This window comes from Odontesthes bonariensis, chromosome 10 (assembly GCF_027942865.1).
Source record: "Odontesthes bonariensis isolate fOdoBon6 chromosome 10, fOdoBon6.hap1, whole genome shotgun sequence".
In the NCBI taxonomy this organism is placed as follows: Eukaryota; Metazoa; Chordata; class Actinopteri; order Atheriniformes; family Atherinopsidae; genus Odontesthes; species Odontesthes bonariensis.
Genome location: NC_134515.1, coordinates 252,492 through 270,918, shown reverse-complemented (window position 1 = coordinate 270,918; position 18,427 = coordinate 252,492). Strand labels below are relative to the sequence as shown.

The window sequence follows — 18,427 nt, the reverse complement described above, 5'->3', positions numbered from 1 at the left end:
TCTTCCTGGTTCTGTATGAACTGGACTGGACCTTTGAGGTGCCCTGAGATGACATTTGTTGCGACTTGGTGCTTTATAAATAAAACTGAATTGAATTGAAAAGTTCAGCTCGGTCTTCCCTCAATACTCAATATCGATGGGAAACATTAGATAGTTAACAAATAAAATGTACAAACTTGAAGCTCTTAGGAGGACACAGAAAGAATATTAAGGACTCGGCTGGTGGTTTATTTACCAGCTGACGCTGCAGACAGTCTGTGATGTCATCAGCTTAGTCGTTGCCAGGCAACAAACACATTCCAACGCATTCATGGTGATTTCTGGAGATTTCAGCCCAATCTCCCTCTCAGCTGCGCTTCAATCCTTCAACAGTTTGTCAGCTACTCTACTTTTCTATGCAGATGTTAAAGATGTCTACAGATGTTAAAGATGTTTATAGCTGTGTACAGCTGTTTCCAGATGTGTACAGATGTTTACAGCTCCTCCGCCCTGCCTCACATCACAGTGTGGTTCTCCTTACCTCCAACCAAACACTGTTCAGATGCTGCTTGTACGGACTTTGTTCTCAGGAGAAGATCTGCAGGATGATGCTGACGGAAAAACTGGAGAGATGAATCTCATGAAACCTGCTGGAGACTCAGCTGATGTTGTGTTTGTTAGAATAAACTGAGCACTCGTTTTTAAAAGCTTCAGCTCAATGTTGTGACTGACTGTAAACAGAGTTCATCTCATTAGTTTAGTTTAGTTTAGTTTTAGAATAGTTTTAAACCAGATTGTTGTGTAAATATAACGTGAAAAGCAGAAACACTGATTGGTCGACACGTGTTTTATTCAATGATTCTTTTTGATATAAAAGTTGGAATCATGACAAGAACAAACAGGAAGTCAACGAGCTCCTAAACAACAACAAACTGTACGTAAACATAATAAACAGAAATGAATGACAAACAAACAGAAATCCCTTTTATGGAAGAACAGTTTCATTTGATCCCGACACCTAATGTTGATGCTGTTGCCATAGTAACCGCTGATTTGCTGCCCCGAGCCGGTGATTACCAAAAACCAGCTGTACTCCAGAATCTTTAGTTCATAACCCACTCAGCTGCTAAGAGCTAAGAGCTAACAGCAGCGGTGGGAGCCGTTAGCTTCTTCCTTTCACAACTAGCCTGAATAACAGCAGCGGTGGGAGCCGTTAGCTTCTTCCTTTCACAACTAGCCTGAATAACAGCAGCAGTGGGAGCCGTTAGGTTCTTCCTTTCACAACTAGCCTGAATAACTGCAGCGGTGGGAGCCGTTAGCTTCTTCCTTTCACAACTAGCCTGAATAACAGCAGCGGTGGGAGGCGTTAGCTTCTTCCTTTCACAACTAGCCTGAATAACAGCAGCTAATGTTGCTGTCGGCTCCAAATTTAAGTCAGTTTTACTCAAACTGAATATTAGTTTGTGTTACAGCAGCAGCTAACAGCTAACTGGGCTGGTTTTGGAAAACAAACGTCACAGAGAGAAGCTAGCAGCTAGCTGCTCTGTGCTGTTAGCTGATGACGGCTAACAGCAAGCTAACTTACCGAGGCTTTAAAATGGATCGGATGTTGAGATAAACAGAACAGAACTAAAACTTCTACGATAAATTCATAAAAATAAGTGAGGATGTTCTTTTTTGCAGGCTGATTTTATAAAAAAAAAAAAATGAACATGAAGAATATAAATGTTCTCAGTTCTGGACTTTCGGCATTAATTTGAAATTAGGTAGAACCGGAGTAACATCCAGTAACTCACGGCTACATCTGACTAATTATATATAATAATAATAATAATTATATATCATATAATATAGAATCAGACCAAACTTTAGTTTCGTGCTTTTACACGACTTTTTGAATCTATTTAAATGCTGTAGAGCCGAAGTTTAAACCAGGTTCACGTGCATTCAGAGTGCACGTGAACCTGGTTGGACTGGGGCGCAGGGACCAATCAGCACTCAGCTGGCAGCTGTGGGCGGGGCTTAGCCGTAAACCCTGAAGCTTTACTGACCTTTAGTTTCCCTTCTGAATCCCTGAAGTTTGTTTCCAGCACAAACAGGTCTGAAATAAAAAGTTAAAACCTGATCAGATCTGTTCCCTCATCAATTAAATCTCTTCCTGTTTGTTCCCCGATGACAGATTTCTGTTGATGTACAGCTGAACATTTACAGGTGAGGGCACACCTGTCCAATCAGCAGAGAGCTGTTCATTAACAGCCAATCAGATCGCAGATCAACAATAGTTCCATTGGAAGCTCCTCCTCCAGTTCTGACCAATCAGATTCCAGCTGTGATGACCTCAGAGGTCCTCGTCCATGCTGAAGCTGCTCCTCCGGCTGCTGGTCTTCGAGGCGCCGCAGGACAGCAGCGGGTCGGACGCCGCGCCCCCGTCCTCCTCCATCAGGAGGCCCGCCAGGCCGTGCAGCTCCGTCAGGTCGGACATCAGGTCCGGGGAGAACACCGCGGAGGCCCCCCGGGGCTCGTCCAGCTCCACGAAGCTCAGGGCGTCCAGGCCCAGCGAGGGGGTCACCAGGGAGGGGGAGGGGTGGGGCATGGGGGGGGAGAGCAGAGACCGGGGGTCCAGAGAGGGGGAGGAGGAGGTGGGGGGAGGGGGGGAGGTGGAGGAGAGGCCATGAAGGCGAGCCTGGAGCTCCAACTCCTGCGGAAACACCAAAATCATTCACCACAATTAATAAATCAGTTATATAAGCCCCGCCCCCTCAGCAGTGTGAAACCCCGCCCTCTCACCGTATGAGGCCCCGCCCCCTCACATGTATACGCAGCAGCAGTGAGTGGTTGCTGCTCTCCAGCCTCCTCTGCCTCTCCTCCAGCCCCGCCCCCTCCCCTGAGGCCCCGCCCCCTCCCCTGTATACGCAGCAGCAGTGAGTGGTTGCTGCTCTCCAGCCTCCTCTGCCTCTCTTCCAGCCCCGCCCCTCCCCTCAGGCCCCGCCCCCTCACCTGTATGCGCAGCAGCAGCGAGTGGTTGCTGCTCTCCAGCCTCCTCTGCCTCTCTTCCAGCCCCGCCCCCTCCCCTGAGGCCCCGCCCCCTCCCCTGAGGCCCCGCCCCCTCACCTGTATGCGCAGCAGCAGCGAGTGGTTGCTGCTCTCCAGCCTCCTCTGCCTCTCTTCCAGCCCCGCCCCCTCCCCTGAGGCCCCGCCCCCTCACCTGTATGCGCAGCAGCAGCGAGTGGTTGCTGCTCTCCAGCCTCCTCTGCCTCTCTTCCAGCCCCGCCCCCTCCCCTGAGGCCCCGCCCCCTCCCCTGAGGCCCCGCCCCCTCACCTGTATGCGCAGCAGCAGCGAGTGGTTGCTGCTCTCCAGCCTCCTCTGCCTCTCTTCCAGCCCCGCCCCCTCCCCTGAGGCCCCGCCCCCTCACCTGTATGCGCAGCAGCAGCGAGTGGTTGCTGCTCTCCAGCCTCCTCTGCCTCTCTTCCAGCCCCGCCCCCTCCCCTGAGGCCCCGCCCCTCCCTCAGGCCCCGCCCCCTCACCTGTATACGCAGCAGCAGTGAGTGGTTGCTGCTCTCCAGCCTCCTCTGCCTCTCTTCCAGCCCCGCCCCTCCCCTCAGGCCCCGCCCCCTCACCTGTATGCGCAGCAGCAGCGAGTGGTTGCTGCTCTCCAGCCTCCTCTGCCTCTCTTCCAGCCCCGCCCCCTCCCCTGAGGCCCCGCCCCCTCCCCTGAGGCCCCGCCCCCTCACCTGTATGCGCAGCAGCAGCGAGTGGTTGCTGCTCTCCAGCCTCCTCTGCCTCTCTTCCAGCCCCGCCCCCTCCCCTGAGGCCCCGCCCCCTCACCTGTATGCGCAGCAGCAGCGAGTGGTTGCTGCTCTCCAGCCTCCTCTGCCTCTCTTCCAGCCCCGCCCCCTCCCCTGAGGCCCCGCCCCCTCACCTGTATGCGCAGCAGCAGCGAGTGGTTGCTGCTCTCCAGCCTCCTCTGCCTCTCTTCCAGCCCCGCCCCCTCCCCTGAGGCCCCGCCCCCTCACCTGTATGCGCAGCAGCAGCGAGTGGTTGCTGCTCTCCAGCCTCCTCTGCCTCTCCTCCAGCCCCGCCCCCTCCCCTGAGGCCCCGCCCCCTCACCTGTATGCGCAGCAGCAGCGAGTGGTTGCTGCTCTCCAGCCTCCTCTGCCTCTCCTCCAGCTCTCGCGCCCTCTGCTGGTCCTTCTGCAGCTTGCGGATGTAATCCACCGACGCCTTCAGGATGGTTCCTTTGTTCCACCGGCTCTCCCTGAACGACCAATCACAGGCGGCGCCTCGTTAACGCCTGTTCACAGGTGGGATCAGGTGCAGGTGCGGAGGTTACTCACAGGTCGGAGGACTTGGGGATCAGCGCTCCGAGCTCCTTGATGCGGTCGTTGATGTTGAAGCGCCGCCTCCTCTCGACTGAAAAACACACCAACATCACGTGTTTAACGGACCAGAACCAGAACCAGAACCAGAACCAGAACCAGCTGCCTGATCTCCGTACTCACTCAGGTTGTGGTTGTCCTTCTTCTGCCGTTCTTTGATCAGAGCTTTCGTCTCCCCGACTGCAAGAAGAGAAAGAAGAAGAAAAACGCTGATTTTCACAGCTCCAGAAACCCAACCGGGCCGGTTCCAGTTCTGGTTCAGAGCTGGTTCCTGATCTGAAACCAGTTTCAGCACCAACTCTGATCTCCATTTCAGAACTCAGCAGAACCACAGAGGGTTCTGAGCGGGAGCCAGAACCAGAACCCAGATAACCCAGGAGGGTAAACAGGGTTTCAGCAGAACCAGAACCCAGATAACCCAGGAAGGTTTCAGCAGAACCAGAACCCAGATAACCCAGGAGGGGAACAGGGTTTCAGCAGAACCAGAACCCAGATAACCCAGGAGGGGAACAGGGTTTCAGCAGAACCAGAACCCAGAAAACCCAGGAGGGTTTCAGCAGAACCAGAACCCAGATAACCCAGGAGGGTAAACAGGGTTTCAGCAGAACCAGAACCCAGATAACCCAGGAAGGTTTCAGCAGAACCAGAACCCAGATAACCCAGGAGGGGAAACAGGGTTTCAGCAGAACCAGAACCCAGATAACCCAGGAAGGTTTCAGCAGAACCAGAACCCAGATAACCCAGGAGGGGAACAGGGTTTCAGCAGAACCAGAACCCAGATAACCCAGCAGAACCAGAACCCAGATAACCCAGGAGGGGAACAGGGTTTCAGCAGAACCAGAACCCAGATAACCCAGGAGGGGAACAGGGTTTCAGCAGAACCAGAACCCAGATAACCCAGGAGGGTTTCAGCAGAACCAGAACCCAGATAACCCAGGAGGGTTTCAGCAGAACCAGAACCCAGATAACCCAGGAGGCGAACAGGGTTTCAGCAGAACCAGAACCCAGATAACCCAGGAGGGTTTCAGCAGAACATCGGTTCATGCTGACTGAACAGGAAGTGATGATGTGGGAAAATACGACTGAGTGTTCAGAGGAAGTCGTGATGCTGACTCATCAAAGAACAACTCAGCAGGAGAAACACTGAAGAGAGGGGCGGGGCTTAGCTGGCAGGGGAGGGGCGGGGCTTAGCTGGCAGGGGAGGGGCGGGGCTTAGCTGGCAGCGCTCTGACGTCAGAGTGCTTTGATGTCTGAGCCAAACAGCTGAGGACTTCCGTCCTGTAGACTGAAGCGATCCTATTGGCTCACAGAGAGCAACACAACCAGAACCAGAACCAGAACCAGAACCAGAACTAGAACTAGAACCAGAACTAGAACCAGAACCAGAACCAGGGTTCAGGCCAGGGACGTCTCCATGATTTAAACAGAGGGGGGGCTCAGCCCTCAGGAGATGGGAACATTCTCTTCTGATGGATTCTCATGTTTTAAACACATCAAAGCTGTGACAGAGAGGCTAAATGTTTGATCAGAGCAGCCAGATGTCTAACTAAGGAGGAGGAAAGGGCAGCTGTGATTGGCTGATGACTCAGGGCCATGTGACCCTCAGCCCCGTGTGAGTGTGGGTGCTTTACCGCTCATCTCCCTCTTGACGGCGTGCAGATCTGCGGGGCAGCTGTTGCTGACGGTGATGGTGGGCGTGGCCATCCCTCTGCCGCCGCCGTACACGTCCAGCATGTTCCCCGACACAGGCAGCTGCAGCGGACCAATCAGAGGACAGAATGAGACAAGTTAGAAGCACAGACACACATCTGCTGTCTGAACCAATCAGCTCTGAGCTGCCGGATCAGCTGACTGCTGACACATGACTCAGCCACTTTTAAACATGAGCCGGGCCTGATTGGGCCTCTCATTGGGCCTCTCATTGGGCCCCTGATTGGGCCTCTCATTGGGCCTCTCATTGGGCCTCTCATTGGGCCCCTGATTGGGCCTCTCATTGGGCCCCTGATTGGGCCTCTCATTGGGCCCCTGATTGGGCCTCTCATTGGGCCTCTCATTGGGCCTCTCATTGGGCCTCATTGGGCCCCTGATTGGGCCTCTCATTGGGCCCCTGATTGGGCCTCTCATTGGGCCTCTCATTGGGCCTCTCATTGGGCCCCTGATTGGGCCTCTCATTGGGCCCCTGATTGGGCCTCTCATTGGGCCTCTCATTGGGCCTCATTGGGCCCCTGATTGGGCCTCTCATTGGGCCCCTGATTGGGCCTCTCATTGGGCCTCATTGGGCCCCTGATTGGGCCTCTCATTGGGCCTCTCATTGGGCCCCTGATTGGGCCTCTCATTGGGCCTCTCATTGGGCCTCTCATTGGGCCCCTGATTGGGCCCCTCATTGGGCCTCTCATTGGGCCTCTCATTGGGCCTCTCATTGGGCCCCTGATTGGGCCTCTCATTGGGCCTCTCATTGGGCCTCATTGGGCCTCTCATTGCGCCTCTCATTGGGCCTCTCATTGGGCCTCATTGGGCCTCTCATTGCGCCTCTCATTGGGCCTCATTGGGCCTCTCATTGGGCCTCTCATTGGGCCTCTCATTGCGCCTCTCATTGGGCCCCTGATTGGGCCTCTCATTGCGCCTCTCATTGGGCCTCATTGGGCCTCATTGGGCCTCTCATTGGGCCTCTCATTGGGCCTCTCATTGGGCCTCTCATTGGGCCTCTCATTGCGCCTCTCATTGGGCCTCATTGGGCCTCTCATTGCGCCTCTCATTGGGCCTCTCATTGGGCCTCATTGGGCCTCTCATTGGGCCTCTCATTGGGCCTCTCATTGCGCCTCTCATTGCGCCTCTCATTGGGCCTCTCATTGGGCCCACCTGGCCAGGGCCCCACCCACCCAAGGCCCCGGCCACCCTGATGAGGCCCCACCCACCCTGATGAGGCCCTACCCACATATTATGTATATATTTATTTATGTTTGCTTCAAAGTGATTAAATATACAATCCATTAGTCAAGCAAACTTGATTGGAATAACAGCGGACTGTTTTAGGAAACTCCTACGACAGCTCTGGATCACTGTAAATTCTGTTCGTACCTGAAAGAAAACGTAAAATACGAAAAGATTGATGAATGTTCTGTTAAATCACTCGTACGCACGACTTAAGAACAAATCTGTGCGTACGAACGGTTGTTGCATGAGGCCCAGTGTTCTCACAGAACTGAGCTGTGAACAACATGCACTGTGAGCTGCTTTATGATGTCATGCGCTGCTCCACCTGATGAAGAGGAGGACACGTAATGTCAAACATTTGGTTTACGTCTACGGTTTGAGCTCAGATCAGTGGTCAGTAACTGAATCCAATTCCAACATGTGGTCGCTGTGCTGATGTTTTAAAGGTCTTCGTCTTTCCATCAGTTGGTGACGGGGTTCTGCTGGTCCGGAAGTCGTAGTTCTAACGTCACTCAGAACCTTTAAGGGTGGGCTTCCAGCACTGAGCAGGCTCAGCTGGTGCTAGCTGCTGGAATAGCATCAGTTAAGGCTAAAGCTAAAGCTTAAAATTAGTTACTGATTTTCCCTCATGTTTATATAGTTTATAGGTTTTAGAGTCTGTTTTCCTTCTCGTTTACATCAGTTTATGGCCAAGTAGCTAAACCTCATTAGCTAACTGTTGAAACCGATGAGCTAAAGCTAAAGCTAGGTACTCATTTCCCCTTAATGTGCATAAAAAGTGTCCATTTGGATGGTTTGTTGTTTCTTGAGTCTGTTTTTACTTTAGTTTATGAGCAAGAAGCTAAAGTGCAGCTAAACCTCATTAGCTAGCTGTTGAAGGTGATGAGCTAATGCTAAAACTAGGTACTCATTTCCCCTTAATGTGCATAAAAAGTGTCCATTTGGATGGTTTGTTGTTTCTTGGGTCTGTTTTGACTTTAGTTTATGACCAAGAAGCTAACGTTTGTTAGCTGCTGAAACTGATTTACAGCTGCAGTCTGAGGAAATCACACCTGCAGACTCAGCACTTTAAACAGCAACTTCTCCATTTTCAGGGTTTTTCTTTCTTTCGGTGTGTTGCAGCTTTTTGTGACTGCTGTTAAAAACTGCTGTTATACAACAAGCTACCATCTCCCACAGAAATCACTGCCCCTGAATGGCTCGTTTGTAGTCAAGTCTTCTTCTTCACTGAATGACATAAACACCTTTAAGTCGTCTGCACATCGACAAGCATCATCCCTCAGACCTCTGAGATTCTCATCAATGGGAGCATTTCAGGGGGCGTGGCTTATAGAGACGGGCGCTAAAGCGTTTCAGACAGAACTTCTGTACTCAGAAGTCCGTACTTAGCGTCGTTGGAACTGAGAAACGGCCCATTTCTCCGGAAAACATCTGATATGACAGGAGGTACTTTTATTGGATCATTTAACTGCTGCACAGCAGCTGATTTACACTAAAACTGACAAACACAGAGAGACTTCTGGGTCTGCAGCAGCTGCTTTAACTCAGTCATAAGGAACCTCGTCTGGTTCTGGTTCTGCTTCTGCTTCTGCCATCCCTACAAACAGGGCAGTCTGAATGCAGACTGTTCTCACTGGTGGTTCCATGATGGTGGAACCAGCTGCTGTCAGAGCAGCACCAACTCAGAATGACTCTGGACTTCTGGGCTGGTTCTGACTCAGTTCAGACATCAGAGTTTCTGACTGTTGGATAAAAACTTCAGTTAAATAACTGGATGTAAAGATCCACCAAACTTTCTGATCTGTGGCTCCTTCAGCCGTGATCATCCAGCTGCCCATCGTGTTCCTGCCCAACAAACTCTTCGGGCTGCAGCTCAAACAACAACAAAACGCAGCTTTACCTCAGACTTAATCCTCCTCTTCTCATGGTCTGGCAGTAACACCAAAATCCTCATCTTTTCTGATTTACACACACATGTGAACGCACACAGCGTCTGAGCTGCTTCTCTTCCTCTTTCTGCTCCGACGACTGTTGAAAAATGGGGAAACGTCTCTTTAAGAAAGAGAGAAAAAAACTCCCGGAGCTTCATTATCTCCCTGACACACTCACAGACGCCGAGGCTCCGCCCACAGAAACGAGGAAGTCTGGAAAACATGAAGTGATACTGTGACAGCGTCGCTCCGGAGTCAGTCACAACTGAAGCTCCAGCATTTAGCTGAACTCTGATCAGACCACTTATTGATCCAAGTTTCAGCTGGAGCCAGGCAGATTTACAGCTCGGTTTATTTCAAATGTTATCAACTCTTCCCTGATTTTAGAGTGATCTGAAAGCCCGGTTCTGGATGGACTGAAACCATACGCAGAACCCTGATGTGGAGTAAAGAAGCTGAGTGGAACAACAGGAAACCGTTTGGAGGAAGATAACCAATCACAGTTAGAGAAATCCCTTCTCAACCAAAGATTAAGAACTGGATCGACTGGTTCTGTTTAAGGCGATGTTGCAGCTCACAGAGCCACCTGATGGGGGCGATGTTGCAGCTCACAGCCACCTGATGGGGGCGATGTTGCAGCTCACAGCCACCTGATGGGGGCGATGTTGCAGCTCACAGCCACCTGATGGGGGCGATGTTGTAGCTCACAGAGCCACCTGATGGGGGCGATGTTGCAGCTCACAGCCACCTGATGGGGGCGATGTTGCAGCTCACAGAGCCACCTGATGGGGGCGATGTTGCAGCTCACAGCCACCTGATGGGGGCGATGTTGCAGCTCACAGCCACCTGATGGGGGCGATGTTGCAGCTCACAGCCACCTGATGGGGGCGATGTTGTAGCTCACAGCCACCTGATGGGGGCGATGTTGCAGCTCACAGCCACCTGATGGGGGCGATGTTGTAGCTCACAGCCACCTGATGGGGGCGATGTTGCAGCTCACAGAGCCACCTGATGGGGGCGATGTTGCAGCTCACAGCCACCTGATGGGGGCGATGTTGCAGCTCACAGCCACCTGATGGGGGCGATGTTGTAGCTCACAGCCACCTGATGGGGGCGATGTTGCAGCTCACAGAGCCACCTGATGGGGGCGATGTTGCAGCTCACAGCCACCTGATGGGGGCGATGTTGCAGCTCACAGCCACCTGATGGGGGCGATGTTGCAGCTCACAGAGCCACCTGATGGGGGCGATGTTGCAGCTCACAGAGCCACCTGATGGGGGCGATGTTGCAGCTCACAGCCACCTGATGGGGGCGATGTTGCAGCTCACAGCCACCTGATGGGGGCGATGTTGCAGCTCACAGCCACCTGATGGGGGCGATGTTGCAGCTCACAGAGCCACCTGATGGGGGCGATGTTGCAGCTCACAGCCACCTGATGGGGGCGATGTTGCAGCTCACAGAGCCACCTGATGGGGGCGATGTTGTAGCTCACAGCCACCTGATGGGGGCGATGTTGTAGCTCACAGCCACCTGATGGGGGCGATGTTGTAGCTCACAGCCACCTGATGGGGGCGATGTTGTAGCTCACAGCCACCTGATGGGGGCGATGTTGTAGCTCACAGCCACCTGATGGGGGCGATGTTGCAGCTCACAGAGCCACCTGATGGGGGCGATGTTGTAGCTCACAGCCACCTGATGGGGGCGATGTTGTAGCTCACAGCCACCTGATGGGGGCGATGTTGTAGCTCACAGAGCCACCTGATGGGGGCGATGTTGTAGCTCACAGAGCCACCTGATGGGGGCGATGTTGTAGCTCACAGAGCCACCTGATGGGGGCGATGTTGTAGCTCACAGCCACCTGATGGGGGCGATGTTGTAGCTCACAGAGCCACCTGATGGGGGCGATGTTGTAGCTCACAGCCACCTGATGGGGGCGATGTTGTAGCTCACAGAGCCACCTGATGGGGGCGATGTTGTAGCTCACAGCCACCTGATGGGGGCGATGTTGTAGCTCACAGAGCCACCTGATGGGGGCGATGTTGCAGCTCACAGAGCCACCTGATGGGGGCGATGTTGCAGCTCACAGAGCCACCTGATGGGGGCGATGTTGTTGCAGCTCACAGCCACCTGATGGGGGCGATGTTGTAGCTCACAGAGCCACCTGATGGGGGCGATGTTGCAGCTCACAGCCACCTGATGGGGGCGATGTTGTAGCTCACAGCCACCTGATGGGGGCGATGTTGTTATTGTTCGGTAACAGGAAGGAGCTGCAGCTGCTGCTTCCTGTTTCCGTGCCAACAGCTCCTCAGATGAACACTGGACTGATGATGAAGATGATGAAGGTGAGGTGTGTGTGTGGTCTTCATCAGAACATCTGGAAGCATGCAGACGTTTACCCTCTCTGTGTATCAGTGTGTGTTACCGTGTTGGCGAGCTGCAGTCCAGAATCAATCAGCGTCAGAAATTCCTCATTCAGGCTGGACTCCAGGCTGATGATGTCATCAATGACTGTCTCTTCTATCTGAAAGAGGAGTCACAGATCAGCTGGTTAGTTATCAGGTGTGTGACCATGTCACACCTCTTTCTCACCATCTGAAGTTTCTGATTAAATCAATCAACCATTTACAGTTCAGACTGGAACTGACTCAGATCCTCTGGAAGCGTCGACTCAGCGCTCCAACAGGAAGAACTCTGGAGCCTGAAAACTGCTGATCTCTCTTTTAAAGATAGCTCCAGCTCTGGGTTTCATTGTTTAAATGCTCTGAATGACTCATTCTGTCAAGGTGTCGTCGCCCATGACGATGAGACGATGGGCAGTCTGACCGAACATGAAAACAACTCACAGCTAAAATCAGTCAGAATGAGGAACTATCAGGTTCCCTCTGGTCTCAGATCAGATAACTGTCACATCTGATTACTTTTTTTTTTAAAGTATTTTTTGGGGCTTTTTATGCCTTTAATGATAGGACAGTTGGAGAGAGACAGGAAGCAGGGGGCAGAGAGAGGGGGAGACACGCAGCAAGGGGCCGCTCGGTGCGGGACTGGAACCGGGGCCCGCTGCAGTGAGGACTGTAGCCTCTGTACATGGGGCGGCTGCTGAACCCACTACGTGTGTTTACGTTTATCCTGTTTCTGTGTTTACGTTTATCCTGTTAGTGTGTTTACGTTTATCACTTCCTGTTTGTTATTACTCCATGTTTGTTATTACTTCCTGTTTTTTATTACTCCATGTTTGTTATTACTTCCTGTTTGTTATTACTTCCTGTTTGTTATTACTTCCTGTTTGTTATTACTTCCTCTTTGTTATTACTTACTGTGTGTTATTACTCCATGTTTGTTATTACTTCCTGTTTGTTATTACTTCCTGTTTGTTATTACTTCCTGTTTGTTATTACTTCCTGTTTGTTATTACTTCCTGTTTGTGACTTTATGTTTATTACTTCCTGTTTGTTTTTACTTCCTGTTTGTTTTTACTTCCTGTTTGTTATTACTTCCTCTTTGTTATTACTTACTGTGTGTTATTACTCCATGTTTGTGACTTTATGTTTATTACTTCCTGTTTGTTTTTACTTCCGTGTGTTATTACTTCCTGTTTGTTATTACTTCCTGTTTGTGCGTTTATGTTTATTACTTCCTGTTTATGTGTTTATGTTTATTACTTCCTGTTTGTGACTTTATGTTTATTACTTCCTGTTTGTTTTTACTTCCGTTTGTTATTACTTCCTGTTTGTGACTATGTTTATTACTTCCTGTTTGTTATTACTTCCTGTTTGTTTTTACTTCCTCTTTGTTATTACTTCCTCTTTGTTATTACTTCCTGTTTGTTATTACTTCCTGTTTGTTTTTACTTCCTCTTTGTTATTACTTCCTGTTTGTTATTACTTCCTCTTTGTTATTACTTCCTCTTTGTTATTACTTCATCTGTGTTATTACTTACTGTTTGTGAATACTTCCTGTTTGTTATTACTTCCTGTTTGTTATTACTTCCTCTTTGTTATTACTTCCTGTTTGTTATTACTTCCTGTTTGTGAATACTTCCTGTTTGTGAATACTTCCTGTTTGTTTTTACTTCCTCTTTGTTATTACTTCCTCTTTGTTATTACCTCCTGTTTGTTATTACTTCCTCTTTGTTATTACTTCCTGTTTGTGAATACTTCGTTTGTTATTACTTCCTGTTTGTTACTACTTCCTGTTTGTTTTTACTTCCTCTTTGTTATTACTTCCTCTTTGTTATTACTTCCTGTTTGTTATTACTTCATCTGTGTTATTACTTACTGTTTGTGAATACTTCCTGTTTGTTATTACTTCCTGTTTGTTATTACTTCCTCTTTGTTATTAATTCCTGTTTGTTATTACTTCCTCTTTGTTATTACTTCTTGTTCGTTATTACTTCCTGTTTGTTACTACTTCCTGTTTGTTTTTACTTCCTCTTTGTTATTACTTCCTGTTTGTTATTACTTCATCTTTGTTATTACTTCCTCTTTGTTTTTACTTCCTGTTTGTTATTACTTCCTCTTTGTTATTACTTACTGTGTGTTATTACTCCATGTTTGTTATTACTTCCTGTTTGTGACTTTATGTTTATTACTTCCTGTTTGTTTTTACTTCCTGTTTGTTTTTACTTCCTGTTTGTTATTACTTCCTCTTTGTTATTACTTACTGTGTGTTATTACTCCATGTTTGTTATTACTTCCTGTTTGTTATTACTTCCTGTTTGTTATTACTTTATGTTTGTTATTACTTTCTGTTCGTTATTACTTCCTGTTTGTTTTTACTTCCTGTTTGTTATTACTTCCTCTTTGTTATTACTTACTGTGTGTTATTACTCCATGTTTGTTATTACTTCCTGTTTGTTATTACTTCCTGTTTGTTATTACTTCCTGTTTGTGACTTTATGTTTATTACTTCCTGTTTGTTTTTACTTCCGTGTGTTATTACTTCCTGTTTGTTATTACTTCCTGTTTGTGCGTTTATGTTCATTATTTCCTGTTTGTGTGTTTATGTTTATTACTTCCTGTTTGTGACTTTATGTTTATTACTTCCTGTTTGTTTTTACTTCCGTTTGTTATTACTTCCTGTTTGTGACTTTATGTTTATTACTTCCTGTTTGTGACTTTATGTTTATTACTTCCTGTTTGTTATTACTTCCTGTTTGTTTTTACTTCCTCTTTGTTATTACTTCCTGTTTGTTATTACTTCCTGTTTGTTATTACTTCCTCTTTGTTATTACTTCCTGTTTGTGAATACTTCGTTTGTTATTACTTCCTGTTTGTTATTACTTCCTGTTTGTTTTTACTTCCTCTTTGTTATTACTTCCTGTTTGTTATTACTTCATCTGTGTTATTACTTACTGTTTGTGAATACTTCCTGTTTGTTATTACTTCCTGTTTGTTATTACTTCCTCTTTGTTATTACTTCCTGTTTGTTATTACTTCATCTTTGTTATTACTTCTTGTTCGTTATTACTTCCTGTTTGTTATTACTTCCTGTTTGTTTTTACTTCCTCTTTGTTCTTACTTCCTGTTTGGGGCTGCTGTCCATTGGCTGTCCGGGGGTGGAGCCCAGCTCAGTGGAGAGGCTTGGCTGCACAGCTGGATCCTGATTGGCTGTCTTGCTGGTGGACAGGTACTGACGGACCTGCTGCCTTTGAGCCTGCTGGATGTGATACCTGGTGGGGTTCTCCAGGTGGGTCTGCACCTGTTGGACACACGGGGAGAACATCTGTTTGTCTACACGTTTAAACTGAGACCAACTGTTCCACCAATCAGGACAGCAGATGTTCTTCTTCTGCTCCTCCTATCTGCAGCTGATAACCTGATGACTCCTCGTACCTTCAGCACCTCCACGGGGACCTGAGCAGGTCTGCAGGAGGACACGGACACACAGATCGGCGAGGAGGAGTCGGTGGAGCGCCGCTGCCGCTGCGCCTCCTTCTGCTCCTCCTCCTGGGCCTGCTGACGCATCAGATCCTGCCGCATCAGAACCCTGCAGAAGAAGAAGAGGTTACCCTCAGAGTCTGAGGCGCAGAGCAACAGCAGAAGAAGAAGAGTTGGTGCTTACCTGGAAGACATGACTGAGGGCAGCGAGGATGAAGCTGACGATGAGGAGGAAGCTGCTGCTGATGAGCTGAGTGGAGAGAGACATGATGAGGTCATCACATGACATCATCCTTCAGTGGAAGCAGGTGGTGGTTCTGGATCACCAGGGATTAGTCTGGACCCAAACCTGTGAGGTCACAGAGGTGTTACCTGATGCCGATTGGCTGACTCTTGATCTGGTAGAAGGTGTCGCAGTCAGAGGGCAGCAGATGGTCGACCTCGATGTCGGCGACGATTCCCGACTCCACCCTGAGTCAGAGAGAGAGAGCATCAGCCAATCAGCAGCCTGGCCCAGATGACATCACTCACAGTGATCGGATCAGCTGTGCAGGCAACATGTTGGACACCACAGAAGAAGAATGTGGAGGAACCACAGACTGGCTTTCTGAGGACATTTATCTGATCACCAGGTGGAGCCTTCAGCAAACTGCCCATAAAAATCACCAACTATAGGAATGAATAAATAATAATAGCAGCTATCAGTTAGCTGTTAGCAACTATCAGTTAGCAGTTAACTGTTAGCAGTTAATAGTTAGCAGTTACCTGTTAGCAGTTAGTAGTTAGCTGTTAGCTTTTAGTTGTTAGCAGTTAGCTGTTGGTAGTTAGCAGTTAGCAGCTATCAGTTAGCTGTTAGTAGTTAGCAGTTAGCAGTTAGTTGTTAGCAGTTAGCAGTTAATAGTTAGCAGTTAGCTGTTAGCAGTTAGTAGTTAGCTGTTAGTTGTTAGCAGTTAGCAGTTAGCTGTTAGCTGTTGGTAGTTAGCAGTTAGCAGCTATCAGTTAGCTGTTAGCTATTAGTAGTTAGCAGTTAGCAGCTATCAGTTAGCTGTTAGCAGTTAGTTGTTAGCAGTTAGTTGTTAGTAGTTAGCAGTTAGCTGTTAGCAGTTAGCTGTTAGTAGTTATCAGTTATCAGTTAGCAGCTATCAGTTAGCAGCTATCAGTTAGTTGTTAGCAGTTAGTAGTTAGCTGTTAGCTGTTAGTAGTTAGCAGTTATCAGTTAGCAGTTAGCAGCTATCAGTTAGCTGTTAGTAGTTAGCAGTTAGCAGCTATCAGTTAGCTGTTAGTAGTTAGCAGTTAGCAGCTATCAGTTAGCTGTTAGCAGTTAGTTGTTAGCATTTAGTTGTTAGTAGTTAGCAGTTAGCTGTTAGCAGTTAGTAGTTAGCTGTTAGCAGTTAGCAGTTACCTGTTAGCTGTTAGCAGTTAGCAGTTAGCTGTTAGCAGTTAGTTGTTAGCAGTTAGTAGTTAGTAGTTAGTAGTTAGTAGTTAGCAGTTAGCTGTTAGCAGTTAGCTGTTAGCAGTTAGTTGTTAGCAGTTAGTTGTTAGTAGTTAGCAGTTAGCTGTTAGTAGTTATCAGTTATCAGTTAGCAGCTATCAGTTAGTTGTTAGCAGTTAGTAGTTAGCAGTTAGCTGTTAGTAGTTAGCAGTTACCTGTTAGCAGTTAGTTGTTAGCAGTTACCTGTTAGCAGTTAGCTGTTAGCAGTTAGCTGTTAGCAGTTAGTAGTTAGCAGTTAGCTGTTAGCTGACCCTCACCTGTATGACCTCACCACTTCTGCTGATCACAGTAACCTCTCTGGGATATAAAGTTCAGCTCTAACTATTCCTACAACCTTTAACCAAAATCCAAAACTAGTTTGGAGCTAACAGCTGAATTCATTGTTTATCTGGAAATAGGATTTTTACTGAAAACATCACTGAAACAGTATTATTACAACAACAACTATATATTTGACAGCGTGTTGAATGTAAATCTGAAGAAAACAACAATTAAGTGTTTTATGAGTTTAAAGGAGCTTAGAGGCTGGACTGAGCATGTCTGTTTCCCACAGGAGGAGGATTACTGCTGGATGAGTCACTGCAGAGGAAGGCAAAGAGGCCAAGGGTCAGATGGTGGTAACAACAACAACAACAACAACAACAACAACCTGCCCATCATCAGCCTTTAACCTCCTGAACCAAACTCTGTTCTTAAATCCCCAAATTTAAACTTGACATCCAGAATTAAACATGAATGTTTGATTTCCACACCAACAAAGGGAGGACTGCTGGTCCAGTAAAGAAAGGTGTGTGGTGAAGAATAAATGAGCCGAACTCAGCGGAAAACACCGCAGATCAGGGCGGTTCGGTTCGTTTCTCACAAACTTCAGAACTTCTCCAACCAGAGTTAAATTCCCAGATTTCCCACCGGAGTTTGGCCTGGACACAGATAACGGTAAAACTTCGGGGACTTCCGGACTCACCGGACCAGGTTGATGGTTTCTGCCGAGTCCAGGATGACGAACACGGTCTGCGGCTGCAGCACCGCGGCCTCCCGGCGGTCCGGCCCCGCCTCGCATGGGTTCTGCTCTCCGGTCCGAACCTGGTCCGAACCGACGGCCGACATTCCTCCGGAGAGACGAGAGAAGAAGAAGAAGCGCCGATGGGCGAAATGTCCCGGCAACCACCGCGAGACCGAGGAGGGGAATCACAGCGGCGGGAGCGCGAGACTGTGGCACGAGCCCGCGGGAGGACACGTGCGCGAGACCGAGGAGGGCAAGATGCTGAGGCTGAACGGGCCGAACCGAGCCGAGCCTGAACGGACCGAACCGAGCCGAACCGAGCAGAGCCGAGCCTGAACGGACCGAACCGAGCACAGAACCGAGCCGAACCGCAGCAGATCAGACGGTTCCGGGTCCAGAGGAGGAGAATGTTCCGGAGAACTTTCTCCTTTAACCTGATTTAATGCATCACTGTTGGACCAGAGAAGGAGCAGAACCTCTGGCTCCTCCCACTTTCACTGAAATATTTACACAGATGATGGAAACACCTGAAACATCAAAATACTTTAAAAGTTATTCAACTTAATAACATGATTCAGAAAATAATACAATTATAAAATTATAATTATATAATTATTATAAATTATAAAAGCAGAATAAAAACAAAGAAAGACTAAATCTTTGTTCTATCTGTTGTGGTTCTATGATTCCTGGGGGCGGGACCAACAGGCTGGACTGATATCTGCTCAGCCAATGAACTGCTTCCTTTCCTGCTCCGAGCCAATGAAAAGCCCCTCCGTTTTACTGACAGCCAATCAGCTGTCGCGCTGAGCCTCGGCGCTCAGAAGGCGGAGCG

The 18,427-nt window shown here is 48.8% G+C and overlaps 1 protein-coding gene across 1 annotated transcript; it reads right to left on the bottom strand.

Annotated features, from left to right (window-relative positions):
* Positions 1-811: 811 nt before the first annotated feature.
* On the bottom strand, positions 812-18,047 carry tfe3a (transcription factor binding to IGHM enhancer 3a). The gene is made up of 11 exons (XM_075475858.1): positions 17,554-18,047; positions 15,470-15,568; positions 15,282-15,347; positions 15,053-15,206; positions 14,739-14,918; positions 11,644-11,742; positions 5,988-6,108; positions 4,480-4,536; positions 4,315-4,390; positions 4,088-4,235; positions 812-2,677 (listed from the first exon to the last, which is right to left on the bottom strand). The coding sequence occupies exons 1-11, from the start codon at positions 17,694-17,696 to the stop codon at positions 2,318-2,320; spliced, it is 1,503 nt and encodes a 500-aa protein (XP_075331973.1). The 5' UTR covers positions 17,697-18,047; the 3' UTR covers positions 812-2,317.
* Between the last annotated feature and the right edge of the window lie 380 nt (positions 18,048-18,427).